The 20,776-nt window shown below is 42.5% G+C and overlaps 1 protein-coding gene across 1 annotated transcript in view; it reads right to left on the reverse strand.

Annotated features, from left to right (window-relative positions):
- Positions 1-6,714: 6,714 nt before the first annotated feature.
- syne3 (spectrin repeat containing, nuclear envelope family member 3) overlaps positions 6,715-20,776 on the reverse strand; it is a 165,487-nt gene continuing 151,425 nt past the window's right edge. The window contains exons 12-13 of the mRNA XM_063042679.1: positions 20,404-20,439; positions 6,715-11,172 (exon numbers count right to left, since the gene is read on the reverse strand). Coding sequence (XP_062898749.1) covers positions 10,978-11,172; positions 20,404-20,439 — 231 coding nt within the window. The 3' untranslated portion in view covers positions 6,715-10,977. The remainder of the gene's footprint in view (positions 11,173-20,403; positions 20,440-20,776) is intronic.

Here is a 20,776-nt window from a genome sequence, read left to right on the forward strand (position 1 = left end):
CCCCAACAGTATCCAAAACAGTATATCTGTTTAGGAAGGAGATAACCTCAGGGGACTCCTGCACTACCTGCCTACTGCTACGCTGTCTAGTGGCCACACATACCCTTTCTGCCTTTACCTGCGGTGTGGCCAACTCACTGAAAGTGCTATTCATGACTTTCCCAGCATTGCGGATGCTCCAGTATGAATCCAATTGCAGCTCCAGCCACTCAATGCGGTCTGCCAGAAGCTGCAGCTGGACACATTTCCTGCACACATAGTCGTCAAGGACACTGGAAGTATCCCTGATCTCCCACTTGCTGCAGGATGAAGAAACCACGGGGCCGATCTCAGCTGAATGACCTACCCAATACGCTACAGCCTCCCTGCCTCCCTTGCTTCAAATAAAATACCGCTGCAGACCGTTCTCCTTTTAAAGGAACTTACCCGGCCTTACCTCACTTGGAGTGAAGCTTGTCCACAGCCTCTGCTCGCCGAAGCCTCTTGAGACAAAGCCTTACTACTCTGTCTCCTTCTACTCCGTCGCCCGCTCCATCAAACTGCTCTCTTTTCATGTGATAGGGGTGTTGTTTAATCGGCTGGGCACTCCCAACATTCACGTCATGTGATGCGACTGTGGTTCAGTTTGGAACATCAGGAAATACATTTTTAAACTTCAAAATTAATTCCTTCATTTGCCATCGTTTCTGTTGCTGCAAATGGGCGAATTTGTTATCAATGTTTTCTAGAATAGCCGAATTTGTTCATCTGACGGAGACAATGTTTGTCTTAGAATAAACCTCAGATGAATCAATTAATTTCATTCCCAGGATTGCCAGACTCATTTGTTTTGACAATCACGCTCACATATGGTGCCTGCTCGTCAAAATATGGTTTCATCATGTTTACATGTGCCATCTGTGTTGATTTTCGTCGATCAGGTGTTTTGCCAACATAATTTACATCATTTACTTGAGAGACTATTTCATACAGTCCATTAAATTTCGCCTGAAGTGGATTTGTCAACATTGGAAATAATACCAATACCTTATCTCCTTCTTGGAAATTCCTTTTACGAGCCTGTTTATCAAACCAATGCTTCATTTTGTTTTGAGAAATCTTTAAATTTTGTCTCGCTCGACTACAGACTTGGTGTAATCTCTCTTTAAACTTCAAAACATAGTCCAGTAAATTGATATGTACGTCCTCATTAACCCACTGTTCCTTTAACGAGGTCAAAAGTCCCCAAACTCTATGACCGAATACAAGTTCGAATGGACTAAAGCCTAGGGATTCCTGAACTGATTCTCTTACTGCAGATAAAAGCAAAGGAACTTCCTCATCCTTCTTATATTCAACACAGCATGTCTTAATTATTGTTTTGAGAGTGGAATGGAATCTCTCTAAAGCCCCTTGTGATTCCGGATGGTACATAGATGACGTAATCTGCTTAGCTCCGAACTCATAAACTACCTGCCGGAATAATCCAGATGTAAAATTACTTCCTTGGTCAGACTGAATTTCTTTAGGCAAACCAAACAAAGCATTTGCCACAGTTTTAGCCTTTATATTTCTGAGAGGTATTGCCTCGGGAAATCTGGATGCTGTGCACATGATACTTAATAAATACTGATGGCCAGCTTTAGTCTTTGGCAAAGGACCAACACAATCCACAATAACTTTTGAAAAGGGTTCACCGAATGCAGGTATAGGCTGCATTGGGGCCACTGGAGTGACCTGATTAGGTTTACCCACAACTTGACAAGTGTGACAAGGTCGACAAAAGGTCACAACATCTTTCCTCAAATTAGGCCAGAAAAGTTTTTTCATAACCTTCTTTAGTTTTATTCACACCTAAATGGCCACCTAAGGGCATACTGTGGGCCAAAGTTAAAATCTCGTTCCTATAGTCTTTAGGAACCACAACTTGGTGAACAATTGCCCATCCCTCACTCACAGGTATAGCAGGTGGTCTCCACTTCCTCATTAACAATCCATCTTTAATATAATATCCAACTGGCACTTTCTTTATCTCATCATTTGAGAGAGCTTGTTCTTTTAAAGTAGGGTCTCTGTTCTGTTATAAACTCCTTCCTAAACAGAAATAAATCTTTCTCGTTAGATTTATTACTTGGATCCTGGTGAACTAATGAAGGCAGAAAAGTCCCTGACAAGTCATCAAAACTTGAATCCTGATTTTGTCTATCATGGGTAGCAGAACCACCCTGCACAGAACTATCTGCATTGGCTGACTTCTTAGCCATACTTCGAGTTACTGCACAGGAGGGATAAATGGTGGAATCCATCTTTGAATCATCAGTGATTGGCTTAGTTGGCATCCTTACTTTTGTCACTAGTCTCAGATTTAATGTCTAGTTTACCCTGACTATCCCTGCTACTTTTTTGGAAGCTCTTACTCGGGGTAAACTTAACCTTGTGGGTTAAAGCATACTCATCTGCTAATTTAACAGACTCCTGCAAAGTGGCAGCATCCTTTTCATCTAAATATACCTTTATGTCATTAGGGACGCACCTGTTAAATTCTTCAATTAAAACCAACTCTTTCAAGCTGTTTAAATCATCATTCACATTTTTAGATGTGCACCACCGGTAAAAACACACAAATTTCTCATAAGCAAATTCCATATAAGTCTGGTTCACAGATTTCCTCAAATTTCTAAACTTTTGCCTATAGGCTTCTGGAACCAATTCATAGGCTTTAAGTACAGTCCGTTTCACTGTGTCATAATTAATTGCATCTCCAATTGATACGGCAGAGTGAACTTTATGAGCCTTACCCTTAATTACACCCTGTAACAAAAGAGACCAGTTTTCTTTTGGCCACTTTTGTCTCTGAGCCACTTTCTCAAAATGATGGAAGTATTTATCAACCTCAGTCTCCTCAAATGGAGGGACCAGTTTAACTTCCTGACTGGTAACAAACAGTACAACCAGCTCCTTAGAACCAGCAACTTCTTTCTCGAGCCTTAGCTTCTCTATCCCCATCTCAAACTGCGTTTGTTTATCTCTTTCTCTTTCAGCAGCCTCCAGTTTAAATCTCTCTAACTTCATTTGTTCTAGTTGTAACTGGGTCTCAAGTTTACTCTCAGGAAACCTCTCTAACACCTCCCCCTCAATTTCTTCCTTATCTATGTAGTGCTCAACCATTATCCTTAGGATTGTCTGAGGGACTCCAGCTAAAGATTGTTTCCTTGGGGTTTACTCCTGTAGCCTCCCCTATGAGTGAGTATAACCACAAGGCAGTGCAGGTTTGAGATCAGGGTTTCCCTTCTCTTAGATGAGCTACCAACCACACCTGAGGAGCCCTAACTCCCTGGTTTTATGGCGTCAGTAATCCAACTTTGCCTGTTCTCCCGTCAGTAGAAACAGTTCTGTTGGGCTTAGTAGCTAAGCCACACAGGAACGCAAAGAGCTGGACTTGGTTGTCAGAGCTAATTGAAAAGATTTGCTAGGTAGTGAGAGCACATCACTACTACCCCAGTACTATGACAACATTAAGGAAGTATGTGCTGTATAACTTGATGACCATATGATAAATTTCCAAGGCATAGAATGCTACTGACCCTATGAAGATACATGAGATTAGTTTTGTTGGAAACCAGTTTTTTAAAATACTTTTTATAAAATTTTTACTTTTTAACAAACTCATGTATTTTTCACAGTATGTGGTGGCTCATCCCCACTTACTGGCAGAAAGCAGCATAACAGCGAAACTGACCATTTACTACCTTTCTCATTTGTCACTGGCTAAGCATTAGTACATTACTCATGTGACATCATTGTTTTAATTATGTGGCCTATTAGCTAATTTATTCCGACCTGACAAATGTCTTATCTATTTTTCAGAGCAGCATCTTGACTTTATTCCTGTCTTCGCATCGATACACCTATTAGTAGTGTTTCTTAGCCTTTTCTTTAGTTTGCCTTGTACTTGTATGTTTGTTTGTACTCCAAAGTAAACTGAAATCTTGGAATTAAGACTGCTTGTCATTTCTGATTCCTGGAAGAAACATAAGGATCAGAAAATAAATCCAGCGGTTTAGATAGGTATAATGGGGAGTCAGGGCAATGTGGCCAGGAGGGCCAATCCCAAGCTATGTGACTCTGTGCTTCTCAACCACGAAACTATTTGTTTCACAGGAATCCTGAAATTTAATGCAGACAAGTGTGAGATGATGCATTAGTCACAGAGTACAGCACAGAAACAGAATCTTTGGCCTATCTATTAATGCAGAAACCATTTAAACTGCTTACTCCCATCGACCTGCACCGGGACTATAGCCCTCTGTATCCCTGCCATCCATGTCCCGATCCAAACTTCTCTTAAGCGTTGAAATCAACCTTGCATGCACCATATGCTGGAAGCTCATTCCACACTCTCATGACCCTCTGAATGAAGAAATTTCCCCTCAAGTTCCTCTTTTAACCATAACCCATGACCTCCAATTGTAGTCCTACCCAGCCTCAGCGGAAAAAGCTTGCTTGCCTTAACACTATCTATATCCCTCATAACTTTATATCTCTATCAAATCTCTTTGCAATCTTCTACATGTAAGGAATACAGTCACAATCTATTCAATCTTTATGACTCAGGTTCTCCAGACCCCGCAACATTTTTGTAAATTTTCTCTGCACTCTCTCAACCTTGTTTGCACCTTTCCTGTAGATAAGTGACTAAAACTGCACACAATAATCCAAATTAGGCCTCACCAACGTGTTATACAACTTCAACATAACATCCCATCTCCCGTACTCAATACATTGATTTATGAAGGTCAGTGTGCCAAAAGATTTCTTTATAACCCCATCTACTTGCAACACCACTTTCAACAAATTATGGACCTGTATCCCCAGATCCCTTTGTTCTACCACAGTGCTCCGTTCCCTATCAGTTGCTTTGGAAGACCTACCCTGGTTGGTCCTCACACTTGTCTGCACTAACTTCCAACTGCCACTTTTCATCTTATTTTTCCCGCTAACACAGAAGCCATGAGTTTCCATTAAGACCATAAGAGATAGAAGCAGAAGTAGGCCATTCAGCTTTTCGAGTCTGCTCCACCATTCCATCATGGCTGATACCGGATCCCACTCAATCCCATACACCTGTGTTCTCACGGTATCCTTTAATGCCCTGACCAATCAGGAAATGATCAACTTCTGCCTTAAATATATGCACTGTCTTGGCCTCCACCACAGTCTGTGCATTCCACAAATTTATTACTCTCTGGCTAAAAAAATTCCTCCTTACCTCTGCTGTAAGGCATCACCCCTCAATTTTGAGGCTGTGCCCTCTAGTTCTGGATACCCCGTCATAGGAAACATCCTCTCCACATCCACCCAATCTAGTCCTTTCAACATTCAGGAAGTTTTAATGAGATACCCCCCCCCCGCCCCCACAATCTTCCAAATTCCAGTGAGTACAGGACCAAAGCTGCCAATCGCTTTTCATATGTTAACCCCCTCATTCCCGAATCATCTGTATGATCGTCCTCTGGACTCTCTCCAATGACAACACATCCTTTCTACAATTAGGGGGCCCAAAACTGTTGACAAAATTCTAAGTTCAGTCTGACTAGTGTCTTATAAAACCTCAGCATTATCTCCTTGCTTTTACATTCTAATCCACTTGAAATAAATGCATTTGCCTTCTTTACCACAGACTCAACCTGTAAATTAAACTTCCGGGAGTCTTGCACGAGAACTCCTCAGTCCCTCTGCACCTCTGATGTTTGAACCTTCTCCTCATTTAGATAATAGTCCACATTATTGTTCCTTTTACCAAAATGCATCATCATACATTTCCCAACACTGTATTCCATCTGCCACTTTTTGCCCATTCCAATTTGTCTAAATGTTGCTGCAATCATATTGTTTCTTCAGCACTACCTACCCCTCCACCTATCTTCGTATCATCCACAAACTTTGCCACGACACCATCAATTCCATGATCTAAATCACTGACAAACAATGCGGTCCCAATACTGACCCCGAGGAACACCACTAATCAGCGGCAGCCCGCCAGAAAAGGCCCCTTTTATTTCCATTCACTACCTCCTGCCTCTCAGCCATTCCGCTAACCATGCCAGTAACTTTCTGTAACACCATAGGATTGTATCTTGTTAGCAGCTTCAAGTGTGGCACCTAATCAAACCGCTTTCAGAAAATCCAAGTAAGTGACATCCACTGACTCTCCTTTGTCCACCCTGCTTGCTACTTCCTCGAAGAACTCTAACAGATTTGTCAGGCAAGATTTCCCTTGACAGAAATTATACTGACTTTGACTTTTTCTATCATTAGTCTCCAAGAACCTTGAAGCTTCATCGTTAATAATAGACTCCAACACTTTCCCAACCACTGAGGTTAGGCTAACTGACCTATAATCTCCTTTCTTTTTCCTTCCTCACTTCTTAAAGAGTGGAGTGATATTTTCAATCTTCCAGTCCTCTGGAACCATGCCAGAATCAAGTGTTTATTGAAAGATCATGAGCAATGCATTTGTTATCTCTTCAGCAATCTCTTTCAGGACTCTAAGATGTAGTCCATATGGCCCAGGTGACTTAACCCCATTAAGATTTTTGAGTTTGCCTAGCATTTTTTCTTTTGCAATAGCAAAGGCACTTGCTCCTGCTCTGAAGACAGATGCAAAGTACCCTGCAAGTTCATCTGCCATTTCTTTGCGCCTCCCCCCCTTAATTACTACCTCAGCAGCATAATTTTCCAGTGGTCCAATATCAACTCTCACCTCCCTTATACATTTTGTATAACTGAAAATGCTTTCAGTATCAAGCTTTATATTATTGGCTAGTCTGAATGGAAAAGAATCTTTGGAGTTACCTATCTTGTGTGTTCTACTATTCACTTTTTGTAGAAATGATCCAGATGAAGGGATAATCGATATTGTGCCAATGTTTGCTATTAATACAAAGTCAGGCTGAGGAAAGACAAAATGCCTGCAAAGCGATATAGCTAGGATACAGGAATGGGTAATCAAATGACAGACTGAGTACAATGTATGGAAGTGAGAGGTTAGAAATGAGAATTATATTTATTTATTTAAAAGATGTGGACATTCCAAGACAAGACAATATCAATAATTGTCCATCCTGAGTTGGCATGATGACGGTGGCAGTGAGCTGCTTACCTGAATCACTGCATTCCCTGAAGTGCTGCAAGCGAAAGTTCCCAAGGTCGTGGAATTGAAAACTAGAACACATAGTTTTAAGCTTGGAGGTGACAGGATTAAGAAGAATCTAAGGGGATCAAATAAACAACACCGTGGATACTAGATACACAGAATCAGCTGACAGTGGAAGTGGTTGATGCAGGTACATTAGATACATTTAAATGTGTAGACAGGTAATGGGATTAAACATACATCCTTGCCAACATGGGCATGTATGGGCTCAGGGCCTTTTACTGTGCCTTACATCTCTATAACTAATGTTACAGCTGTACTAAACTTTGGTCAGGCCATACTTGGGTGTATTATGTGCATTTCTGGGGGAAAAAGAAATGGCATAGGAACTTAAGTATTTTGCATCAGTCTTCACTGTGGAAGACACTAGCAAAATGCAAGAAATGTGAGAGTGTCAGGGGACAGAAGTGAATGCAGTTGCTTTTATGAAGGAGAAGGTGCTTGGGAAGCTGAAAGAGTTAGTGTTAGATAAATCACCTGGACCAGATGAGCTTCATCACAGGGCTCTGAAAGAGGTAGCTGAAGATTGTGGAGGCATTAGTAATGATCTTTCAAGAATCCCTAGATTCTGCAATGGTTTCTGAGGACTCAAAAATTGCAAATGCCACCTCACTCTTTAAAAAGGGAGGAAAGCAGAGGAAGGGAAATTATAGGCCAGTTAGCCCAACTTTAATTAAGTCTATTATTAAGGCAACACACACAAAATGCTGGAGGAATTCTGCAGGTCAGCAGGATTTATGAATTTTTCCATAGATGCTGCCTGGCCTGCAGAGTTCCTCTGGCATTTCGTGTGTGTGTTGCTTGAAATTCAAGCATTAGCAGATTTTCTTTTGTTTATTGAGGATGAGGTCTCAGGGTTCTTGGAAGCACATGATAAAATAGGCCAAAGTCAGCATTGTTTACCAAAGGGTTTATCTTGCCTGACAAATCTGTTGGAATGCTTTCAGGAAATAATATGTGGGATAGACAAAGGAGACTCAGTGGATGTGGTTTACTTGAATTTTCAGAAGTCCTTTGCCAAGGTGCCACACACCAGGCTTATTCACAAGAGCCCATGGTTTAACAGGAAAGGCAGTAGCATGGATAGAAGATAAGCTGACTGGTAGGAGACAAAGAATGGGAACAAAGGGGGCCTTTTCTGGTTGGCTGCTAGTGACCAGTGGTGTGTCGCATGAGTTGTTTTTTGGACCACTTCTTTTCACATTATATGTCAATGATTTGGATAAAAGAATTGATGGCTTTGTGGCCAAGTTTGCAGACAATACAAAGTTAGCTGTAGGGGCAGGTAATGTTGAGGAAGCATGGTGTCTACAGAAAGACTTAAGACAGATTGGGAGAAAGGGCAAAGAAATGGCAGAAGGAATAAAGGAGTGGAATATTTTCTCAATGGGGAGAAAATTCAAAAATCAGAGGTGCAGAGACTTGGGAGTCCTCATGCAGGATTTCCTAAACTTAACTTGCTGGCTGAGTCAGTGGTAAGAAAGGCAAATGCAATGTTAGCATTCATTTTGAGAGGTCTAGAATACAAAAGCAAGGACATAATGCTGAAGCTTTATAAGGCACTCGTTAGACTACACTTACAGCATTGTAAGCAGCTTTGCGATCCTTGTTAAGAAAATACATGCTGGCACTAGTGAGAGTCCAGAAGAGTTTCAAGAGAATTATTCCAGGAATGAAAGAGTTAACATATGAGGAGCGTTTGATGACTCTGGCCCCGTACTCACGGGAGTTCAGAAGGGGTGAGGGGAAGATCTCATTGCAATCTATTGGATTTTGAAAGGTCTGAATAAAGTGGATCTGGAGAGGATGTTTCCTATAGTGGGGGAAACCAGAGGACGCAGCTTCAGAATTGAGAGACATCCATTTAGAACAGAGATGAGGAAAATTTTCTTTAATCAGGGAGTAGCCTGGCTGTGGGAATTACAGCTATGGAGTCCAAGTCATTCGGTATATTTAAGGTAGAGGTTGACAGGTTCTTGATTAAGCTGGGTGTGAAAGGTTATGGGGAGAAGGCAGGAGAATGGGATTGAGAGGAATAATAAATTAGCTATGATGGAATGGCGGAGCAGGCTCAATGGGCCAAATGGCCTAATTCTCCTCCCATGTCTTATGATCTAATTCTGGTCACCCCATTACAGGAAGGATGTGGAGGCTTTGGAGATGGTACAGAATAGAAACCAGGGTGCTGCCTGGTGTCTAGAATAATGTGGTTTTCATTTAGAGATCTAGCATGGTAGTAGGTCCTTCCAGCCCAAGCCACCCAATTACACCCATATGATCAATTAACCTACTAACTTTATGTCTCTGGAATGTGGGAGGAAACCAGAGCATTGAAAAGGAACCCATGTGATCACAGGGAGATGTACAAACTCCTTAAGATAGCAGCTGAATTTAACCTGGATCACTGGTGCTGTAACAGCAAGATGCTAACCGCCAACCGCTATTCTACTGCTTCATTCTCTTTTAAGTAGAGAATGATTAACTATGATTTTGAATATCCATTCATTCACAAGTAATCAATAAAAAATTTCCAGAAACTTCAGTCACTATATTATAGAAACATTAATATAAAAACATTACATTTCAGGTTACACAAGTCTGATTCTATGTACCTATAATGCTGCTGCAAGTAAGTATTTCATTGCACCTGTGCAGATGACAATAAACTATGCTTTTGACTTTTTTTTTCTATTCAAGAGTATTTAAAATCAACCCCATTTTTTAACTTCTCTGCAGTCCTGCAATTTTTTTGCCTCAAATGCAAGTCCAATTCTACTTCAAGTTACTGAAACTAATTTGCCACCTTTCAATCAGTGGATTCCAGTTAACTGATAATTCTTTATTCCCAGTTAATTACTTCCATTACAATCTGAAATCTGTTTGAGAGAAATGGAAACTGATCAGTAATAACACAGAGAAATTGGTTGTGAAGAAATCAGCCATGATGGACTGGTGGAGCAGACTTGAGGAACCAAATGGCCTAATTCAGCTCCTATGTCTTATGGCCTTAATTTCAGGGGACTGGAACTAATTATAAAGCTCCTTCAAATTTTTACCCAAGTAAGACAGGCTGAACAATCATTTCTTTTGTGAGGTTCTAAATAATTATTTTAAAGTCTTTAGAAGTAACAACAATGAGGTGGCCAAACATTAACCATGTAATTGCCAGTATCATTTATAACTGAACTTATCATTTATCTCATCATTTCTAATTTACACAACTGCTCTGCAGTTGAGAAAACTTCACCATGGGTAACTGTAACAGATAAATGCTTTTCTGGCCATTAATAAACAAAAAAACCCCCACAAAATTCACGAAGATACACTCCTTAAAATTCTACAAATAAAAATCAGGTCTCATTGTTTCAATATAAGGTGAAGATTACAATCTCAAATATTAGCCTGAAACTTCAACATGATTAAACATCCTTCCTAATAAATTATTTTTAGCTTATAAATTTTAAAAAGTTTATAAAATAATCTGATGTTATTGTACGAGAAATGTCAGCTAAATACCATAAATGAATGTTAAGCAAAGCAGATCTTATTATCTCACTGCTTCAACACTTAAAAAAAAATCTTCTGCCTCATACTGTCAGGCATAAGAGATGAATACTGCTTTGTTACAATGAAGAGGACAAGAAAATGGAGTAAATCTTGCAGCATATCTGATGAAACGGACACCAGTCAGTTCTAGGCTGGCTATATCGGATACAGCGTTCAGAGTAAGATGAGGGAGCTGCTTGCACTGGATGTGCTGTGAGAAATGAGAACACATCTGGCTACGTTGGAGGTGGACCCTGATATCGCAGCATCAGGTAGAACGACCGTGCAAAGTTGTTGACCACACTGCAGCTGTCCTGTTCCTCGATGAGAGGCAGGAGGAAGGCGAGCAGCAATAAAAAGAGCAAGAGCAACTGAAGAGGGAGTGCAGCACAACAGGCGCGAGAGAGGTAGCGGCAGATCCCTCCCGAAGGCTGCAGGGAAATAAGAAGCAAAACTGGTTACAACGCTCAACCTTCCATTCCACACTGAAACACAGGCATTTTAACATGGTTTTGCTTTGCATAATCAATTATCAGGCTTTAAAATGTAGGACTTCATAGCACATTAAATATTTGTTTCCAGCTACACATGGGAAAAATATTGCAGTAAATCAGTAGTTCTTTCTGTTAGGTTATCTGGTACCATATATCAATAGAACCTTTAATGCCTTTTTCACATCCCCCACACAATTAACAAACACAACGTTTTGTTTCACAGGAACAGAAATGTCAAAAAAGTAATAAATAAAGAAAACAAGCAGAGTCCAACACTCTCGAACAAATCAAAATCCACAGGTTTCACATGAAATACAGGTGTGTATCAAGGTATCTGCTTAACACCAAGCACACACACAGCTTGATTCATCAAAACTAAAGAACATGCAATATATTTTTTAGGATCTGTGTGTTACCAGCACATTCAACACTAACTGTGCATCTCTTCCTATCTCTGAAGCCGTTGAACCACTTTTGTTCTTCTGGTGAGGATTCCCAACAGTGGTGTTGTGCGAGAGTTCCAGGATTTAAACCCAGAAACAAAGAAGGAATGACAATATATTCCAAATGGGATAGTATGCACCTACAGCTGGAACCTGCAACTGCAGTGTTGGCTATGGCCCTTGTGTGGGAATGGCGAGCTTAAGGTCAGCTGGAGTTAGAAAGCATTTGTACAGGTACCTAGATAAAGTGTAGAGAGATATGATCTAATGCAGATGGGGTGAGCAAAGATCAAGGCCAGTAAGTTAGGCCAAAAGGGGTCACTCCTGCTTTATGATGCTATTCATTGACTGCTCAGGAAAGAGGAAGGGAATTGCAGAGGCCCTGATAGCCTTCCATTGGTCTGCTGCACGTGAAGTCACTGGTGATCGATGCAGCCAGTGGGTGGTTTTGGAGACAGTGCAAACTTTCCACTGTTCATGCTCCTGAGCAAGAAATGGGGAGACCTCATTGTCTTTCTTGATGCTCCTTCATTTCAGGTAGTGAGACACCATGTGTTGCCAAACATTTCTTTCCTCAACGGCTAAAGGTCATATAATGCATCAGAGTAACAATAGCTCCCAAAATACGGAAAGGGTTCACATAATCCAGGCTTTTACACTCTGGGTTCAATGCCATGTGGTGGGAGGAGGCAGGAAGATGACATTTAATTTCCTAATATTTAGCACAAGGCTTATTTTCCTAATCGTGATTCAATGAACAAGTCAATAACAGTTCTGCACCAATGACATAATACACACGAATACTTCACAGATAGTCGCTGAGCACTGCAACACAGAAAAAGGCCCTTTCGCCCATCCCATCTAGCCTGGATACTGACCAAAACCTTACAGCAACACACATCAAAGTTGCTGGTGAATGCAGCAGGCCAGGCAGCATCTCTAGGAAGAGGTACTGTTGACGTTTTGGGCCGAGACCCTTCGTCAGGACAAAGGGTCTCGGCCCGAAACGTCGACCGTACCTCTTCCTAGAAATGTTGCCTGGCCTGCTACATTCACCAGCAACTTTGATGTGTGTTGCTTGAATTTCCAGCATCTGCAGATTTCCTCGTGTTTGCGCCAAAACTTTATAGATGTTTTTCTTTTCATTTAACTGTGACTTGCTCTCTTCTGACGTCCACATTCCTCCACCTGCACAAAAGACAGAAATCCGCTTGCCCTCACTCTCCACCCCGCTAGTCGTCACATTCAATAAGCAACTCTAATTGGAGAGATATGGCCATACAACATGGAAAAAGACATTAGAGATTGGGTTACACCACAATAGCATTAATCTCCTGGTGCCATCTATTTCAATTTGACTAAACACTCCCATTCTGACATGTCTGTTCACTGCTGCCTCTTCCACCTCCAACCTGATGGCATTTACATCAAATTCTCTAACATGTTCATTGTTCTCCACTGTTTCTCCACCTTCCCACTTCTTTTACTATTCACCATTCTGGTTACCTTCTCTCTCCCTTCTCTTCTCTTACCTTGACCTCATCATCTCCCTCTAGTTCCCTTCCTTCTCCCTTTATTCCATGGTCCATTCTCCTCTTCTATTAATTCTTTCTTCTTCAGCCCTTTACCTATTCCATCTATTCTCTCCCAGAGCTCATCACCCCTCCTCCACCCACCTAACTTCCTCCTCACCTGGTCTCACTTATCACTGCCAGCTTATACTCCTTCCCCTCTCCCACCTTTTTCTGGCTTCTGCCACCTTTCTTTCCAGTCAAAGGGTCTTGGCCCAAAAGCTTGAACTGTTTTTCTCCCTTCATAAATGCTGCCTGACCTGTTCATTTCCTCTGGAACTTTAAATATGTTACTCAAGATTTCCAAAATTTACTTATCTGTACAAAATCCATCTGTGAATACACAGCATCAGCCTTATAGCCATGCTATTTTAGAGCTCATTTGAAGAATTTGATTGGAATGTTTTCGCTACCAAAGAGAAGTTAGAACAACTTGGACTGGCTTCTCTGGAACATAAGAGACTGAGGAGACCTGATAGCATATAAAATTATTATACATTGGGTAGATAATCTTTTTCTCCAGTATGGAAATGTCAAATACTAGAGGGCATTCCCATGCAGGTCCAACAAAGAGCTTTTAAAAACCGGTCATCGTGGGAGCGGCTGTCGTCGTCGTAGTATTCTAAGTCAGAGTAGGAAGGTTTTGGCTCAACAAAGCTTCAGTGAGAAGAGGTGGAGGCTAGGTAAGTTCATTCCTTATTTTTTTTATTCAACTCCAGAGACAATAGGGGATATGTCTACAGAGCTAGAGTTCTGTTCTGGGTGTCAGATGTGGGATTTCCAGGAGACTCCCAGCCTCCCTGATGGCCGCATCTGTGCCAGGTGCATCAAGATGCAGCTCCTTAGAGACAGTGTTAGGGAACTAGAGCTGCAGCTCGATGACGTTCTTGTTAGGGGAAGTGAGGCAGCAATAGGCAGGAGCTAGAGGGATGTAGTCACCCCAAGGCTACAGGAGACAGATAAATGAGTGACTATCAGGAGAAGGAGGGGGGAGTGTCAGGTAATGGAGAGCACCCCTGTGGCTGTCTCCCTCAACAATAAGTACTCCTGTTTGAGTACTGTTGGGGGGGGTGGTGGTGACTGAACTGGGGGCAGCAATAGTGGCACTGAGTCTGACCCTGTGGCTCAGAAGGGTAGGGAACTGAAGAGGATGACAGCAGTTCTAGCGGACTCTATAGCGAGGGGGACAGATAGGTGATTCTGTGGAGGCAAAAAGGAAACACGGATGTTAGCTTGCCTCCCAGGTGCCAGGGTCCATGCTGTTTCTAAATGCGTCCACAATATCCTTAAAAGGAAGGGCGAGCAGCCAGAAGTCATGGTACATATTGCTACTAAAAATATAGGAAGAAAAAGGGAGGAGATCCTGAAAAAAGAACATAGGGAGTTAGGAAGGAAGCCGAGAAACAGGACCTCAAGGGTAGTAATCTCAAGATTGCTGTCTGTGTCATGTGACAGTGAGGATAGGAATAGAACGAGGTGGCAAATAAATGTGTGGCTGAAGAATTGGTGCAGGGGGCAGGGATTCAGATTTCTGGAACACTGAAACCTTTTCTGGGACAGGTGGGACCTGTACAAAAGGGATGGGTTGCACTTGAATCCGGGCGGGATCAACGTTCTTGCAGGCAGGTTTACTAGAGCTGTTGGGAGTGTTTTAAACTAATATGTCATGGGGATTGGAACCAGTATGACAAAGCTGAGGATGAGCCAGAAGGTTTACTAGTAGGTGATGGATGTAACATGAATGTAAGGAAGGACAAGCCAGTGATTGGATACAAATGCCAACAGAGCGAAGAGTTAAATTGCACCACAGAGGCAAAATTCAAAAGAGCGAAGAATGCAGGACTGAAGCTGCTGTGTTTAAATGTGTGTAGCAATCGGAATAGGGTGGACGAACTTGTGGTGCAATTAGAGATTGGTCAGTTTGACACTGTGGGCATCACTGAGTCGTGGCTGAAAGGCCATAGTTGGGAGCTCAACGTCAAAGGATATACTTTGTAGTAAAAGGACAGGCAGGAAGACACAGGAGGTGGTGTGGCTCTATTGGCAAGAGATTAAATTACACTTTTAGAAAGAGGTGACATAGGGTCGGAGAATGTTGAATTTTGTGGATGGAGTTAAGAAATTACAAGATTAAAAAAACCATTATGGGAATCATATTTAGGCCTCCAAATAGTAGCCAAGATGTGGGTTTGAGATTGCAAAGGGAGCTGGAAAAGGTATGTAATAAGGGTAATGACACAATTGTAATGGGAGAACTTCAATATGCAAAGGGATTGGAAAATCAGGTTGGTGTCGATCGCAAGAGAGTGGATTTGTTGAATGCCTACTAGCTGCTTTTTAGAGCAGCTTGTACTTGAGCCTACTCAGGGAAAGGCTGTCTTCAACTGGGTGTTGTGTAATAAGCCAGACCTTAATAAGGAGCTTAATGTAAAGGAACTCTGTGGAGGCAGAGATCATAATATGATTGATACTGCAATTTGAGAGGGAGAAGTATAACTCAAAGGCATTTGTATCACAATGGAATAAAGGGAATTACAGAGAGAAGAGAGAGGAGCTTGTCCAGGTGGATTGGAGGAGTATACTGGTGGGGATGATGGCAGAGCAGAGATGGCTGAAGTTTCTAGGAATAGTTCACAAGGGGCAGGATAGATATGACCCACAGAGGAAGAAGTTCTCAAATGGTGGGGTAGGTAACTGTGGTTAACAAGGAAGTTAAGAACTGCATAAAAGCCAATGAAAGAGCATATAATGTAGCAAAAGTGAGTAGGAAGCTGGATGATTGGGAAGCTTTTAAAATCCAACAAAGGGCTACTAAAAAAGCTATAAGAAGGGAAAAGATGAAATATGAGGGCAGATTAGCCAATAATATAAAACAAGATACCAAAAGATTTTTCAGTTAAATAAAGAATAAAAGGGTGATGAGAGTTGATATTGGACCACTGGAAAATAATGCAGGTGAGGTGGTAATAGGGACAAATAAATGGCAGATGAACTTAGTTCCTGCTGAAGGGTTTCGGCCCGAAATGTTGACTGTACTCTTTTTTCAGATGCTGCCAGGCCTGCTGAGGTCCTCCAGCATTTTGTATGTGTTGCTCGGATTTCCAACATCTGCAGATTTTCTCCTTTGTGTGATGAACTTACTGGGTACTGGGGAAGGCACTAGCAATGTGCCAGAAGTGAGTGTCAGGGAACAGGAATGAGTGCCATTGCTATTATAAAGGAAAGAGTGCTAGTCAAGTTCAAAGGTCTTAAGGTGGATAAGTCACCTGGGCCAGATGGACTACATCCCAGAGTCTTCAGAGAGGTTGATGAAGAGATAATAGATGCATTGGTCATGATCTTTCAAAAAACACTCGATTCTGGCATGGTCCCAGAGGTCTGGAAGATTGCAAATGTCACTCCACTCTTTAAGAAGGGAGGAAGGCAAAAGAAAAGAAATTATAGGCCAGTTAGCATATAATTCCTCAGTGGTTGGGAAAGTGTTGGAGTCTATTATTAAGCATGAGGTTTCGAGGTACTTGGAAACTAATGACAAAATAAGTCAAAGTCAGCATAGTTTCCGTCAAGGGAAATCTTGACTGACAAATCTGTTAAGAACTTTTCAAGAAAATAATAGGCAGGGTGGAAAAAGGAAAGGCAGAGAATATCATTTACTTGGATTTTCAGGAGTTTGATAAAGTGCTACACATGAATCCGATTATCAAGATAATAGAAACATAAAAAATAGGTGCAGTAGGCCATTCAGCCCTTCGAGATTGCACTGCCATTCAGTATGATCATGGCTGATCATCCAACTCAGAACCCTGTACCTGCCTTCCCTCCATACCCCCGATCCCTTTAGCCACAAGGGCCATATCTAACTCCCTCTTAAATATAGCCAATCAACTGGCTTCAGCTGCTTCCTGTGGCAGAGAATTCCACAGATTCACCACTCTCTCTGTGAAGAAGATTTTCCTCATCTCGGTCCTTAAAAGGCTTCCCCTTTATCCTCAAACTGTGACCCCTCGTTCTGGACTTCCCCAACATTGGGAACAATCTTCCTGCATCTAGCCTGTCCAATCCTTTTAGAATTTTATGTTTCAATCAAATCCCCCCTCAATCTTCTAAATTCCAGAGAGTGTAAGACTAGTCGATCCAAGTCGATAATAACTTACGGTGATACAGAAAGATACTGACATGGATAGCTGAATTGCTGACAGGCAGGAGGCAGCGAGTGGGAATAAAAGGAGCCTTTTCTGGTTGGCTGCCAGTGACTAGTGGTGTTCCTCAGGGGTCAGTACTGGGACTGCGCTTTTCACATTGTTTGTCAATGATTTAGACCATGACATATAAGCAGAATTCAGCCATCAGGTTTGCTCCACCATTCAAGCTGATCCTTTTTTTTTCACCTCCTCAACCCCCAGTTCCTGGCCTTCTCCCTGTAACCTTTGATGCCACGTCCCAGAAGGTTAATTTACAGGTTGAGTCTGTGGTAATTGTCCTGCTTGGTGGTGCAATAATATCAGCGCCGGACTCCGGAGCAAAGGTTCCCGAGTTTGAATCCAGGTCGGGTTGAGCGTCGAGCAGCAACTCGGCCTCGTAAAAACAAGAATAGCTTGCTATGGAAACACTGTCATGATGGTGCCCCAATAACTCCACTGCTGAGTTAAGGGCTATTCTTCTTCTGTGGTAAAGGAGGCAAATGTAATACTGACATTTATTTCAAGGGAACAACAGGAATTCTGCAGATGCTGGAAATTCAAGTAACACACATCAAAGTTGCTGGTAAACACAGCAGGCCAGGCAGCATCTATTGGAAGAGTTTCAGTCCACGTTTCAGGCCGAGACCCTTCGTCAGAACTAACTGAAGGAAGAGTTAGTGAGAAATTTGAAAGTGAGGGGGGAGGGGGAGATCCAAAATGATAGGAGAAGACAGGAGGAGGAGGGGGAGGGATGGAGCCAAGAGTTGGACAGGTGATTGGCAAAGGGGATACGAGAGGATCATGGGACAGGAGATCCGGGGAGAAAGACGGGGGGGAGAACAGAGGATAGGCAAGGGGTATAGTCAGAGGGACAGAGGGAGTAAAAGGAGAGTGAGAGAAAGAATGTATGTATAAATGTAAATAACGGATGGGATACTAGGGGGAGGTGGGGCACTAGCGGAAGTTAGAGAAGTCGATGTTCATGCCATCAGGTTGGAGGCTACCCAGACGGAATATAAGATGTTGTTCCTCCAACCTGAGTGTGGCTTCATCTTTACAGTAGAGGAGGCTGTGGATGGACATGTCAGAATGGGAATGGGACGTGGAATTAAAATGTGTGGCCACTGGGAGATCCTGCTTTCTCTGGTGGACAGTATACCGCGTCCGGTACTCCCGATGTGGCTTTCTATATATTAGCGAGACCCGACGCAGACTGGGAGACCGCTTTGCTGAACACCTACGCTCTGTCCGCCAGAGAAAGCAGGATCTCCCAGAGGCCACACATTTTAATTCCACGTCCCATTCCCATTCTGACATGTCCATCCACGGCCTCCTCTACTGTAAAGATGAAGCCACACTCAGGTTGGAGGAACAACATCTTATATTCCGTCTGGGTAGCCTCCAACCTGATGGCATGAACATCGACTTCTCAAACTTCCGCTAGTGCCCCACCTCCCCCTAGTACCCCATCCGTTATTTATTTTTATACATACATTCTTTCTCTCACTCTCCTTTTTCTCCCTCTGTCCCTCTGACTATACCCCTTGCCTATCCTCTGTTCCCCCACCCCCCGTCTTTCTCCCCGGATCTCCTGTCCCATGATCCTCTCATATCCCCTTTGCCAATCACCTGTCCAACTCTTGGCTCCATCCCTCCCCCTCCTGTCTTCTCCTATCATTTTGGATCTCCCCCTCCCCCCTCACTTTCAAATCTCTTACTAACTCTTCCTTCAGTTAGTCCTGACGAAGGGTCCCGGCCTGAAATGTCGACTGAAGCTCTTCCAATAGATGCTGCGTTTACCAGCAACTTTGATGTGTGTTGCTTTATTTCAAGGGAAATAGAATATAAAAGCAAGGAGATAATGCTGAGACTTTATAAGACACTAGTCAGGCCATACCTTAGAAAGGATGTGTTGTCATTGGAGAGAGTCCAGAGCATGTTCACGTAGATGATTCGGGAATGAGGGTTTGGCAGCTTTGGGCCTGTACTCACTGGAATTTAGAAGAATACGGGGGGATCTCACTGAAACCTACCAAATATTAAAAGGACTAGATAGGGTCAATGTGGAGATGATGTTTCCTATGATTAGGGGATCCAGAACTAGAGGGCACAGCCTCAAAATTGAGGGGCAACCCTTTAGAACAGAGGCAAGGAGGAATTTTTTTTAGCCAGAGAGTAGTAAATCTGTGAAAGGCTCTGCCACAGACTGCAGTGGATGCCAAGTCCGTGCGTATATTTAAGGCGGAAGTTGGTCATTTTCTGATCGGTCAGGGCATCAAAGGATATAGCGAGAAAGCAGGAATATGGGGGTTGAGTGGGATCTGGGATCAGCCATGATGGAATGGCAGAGCAGACTTGATAAGCTGAATGGCCTAATTCTGCTCCTATATATTATGGTCCAATGACATAGGCTCAGTGTGAGAGGGAAAGTTTAAAAGAGATTTGTGAGGCAAATATACAACACAGAGAATGGTGGCTGCTTGAAGCACACTGCCAGGAGAAATGGTGAAAGTAGATATGACAGCAACACAGAAGAGACATTTAGATAGGCAGGGAATGAGGAATTTCGACCACGTGCAGGGAGACGGGATTAGTTTGGATTGATATTATGGCCATGTAGTCACTTTGGGCTGGAGGTCTTTTCCTGTATAGTACCATTCCATGTTCTGTGATGGTCTCTGCCTCCACCATACATCAGGCAGCATGTAACCCTCTGGGTGAAGAAATTCTTCCACCAAATCCCCTGAAATCTCCTTTGCCTGCAGTTAGAGAAACTTCTGCTCAGGGACGTTTCTCACCATTCACCCCACATACACCCTTCAACAGTTTGTATATCCGCTTCCCCAATCTTCCTGATGACAGGAAAACAAACCCAACCTATCCATTCTACAGGCATCACAGAACTATTTCACTAAAACTGGCTGCAAAGGCACAATTCAAAAGAAACATGAAGATTTAAAGAAATGTGATCACCTTTCTAAATTCTTCAACTTCATCTTGGCCTTGACTCTGCAGAGACAATCACAAAATAGACGGTGAAAGAAAAAAACTACCAGGTACTGAACATATCGAATGCAGACATAAAGACAGTCTTTACGTATATTTAAGGCAGAGGCTGATAGATTGTTGATTGGTCGGGGCATGAAGTAATACAGGGAGAAGGCAGGAAAAATTGGGGGCTGAGAGGAAAAATGGATCAGCCACGATGAAAAGGTGAAGCAGACTCGATGGGCCAAATGGCCTAACTCTGCTGCTATATCTTCAGTCTTGATGCTCTTATGGAGATGTACATGGCGTTTTTTCTCATATACACAGAGAGGTGGGGGCGTTTGGAAGGCACTGTCAG

This window comes from Mobula hypostoma, chromosome 1 (assembly GCF_963921235.1).
Source record: "Mobula hypostoma chromosome 1, sMobHyp1.1, whole genome shotgun sequence".
Taxonomy (NCBI): domain Eukaryota; kingdom Metazoa; phylum Chordata; class Chondrichthyes; order Myliobatiformes; family Myliobatidae; genus Mobula; species Mobula hypostoma.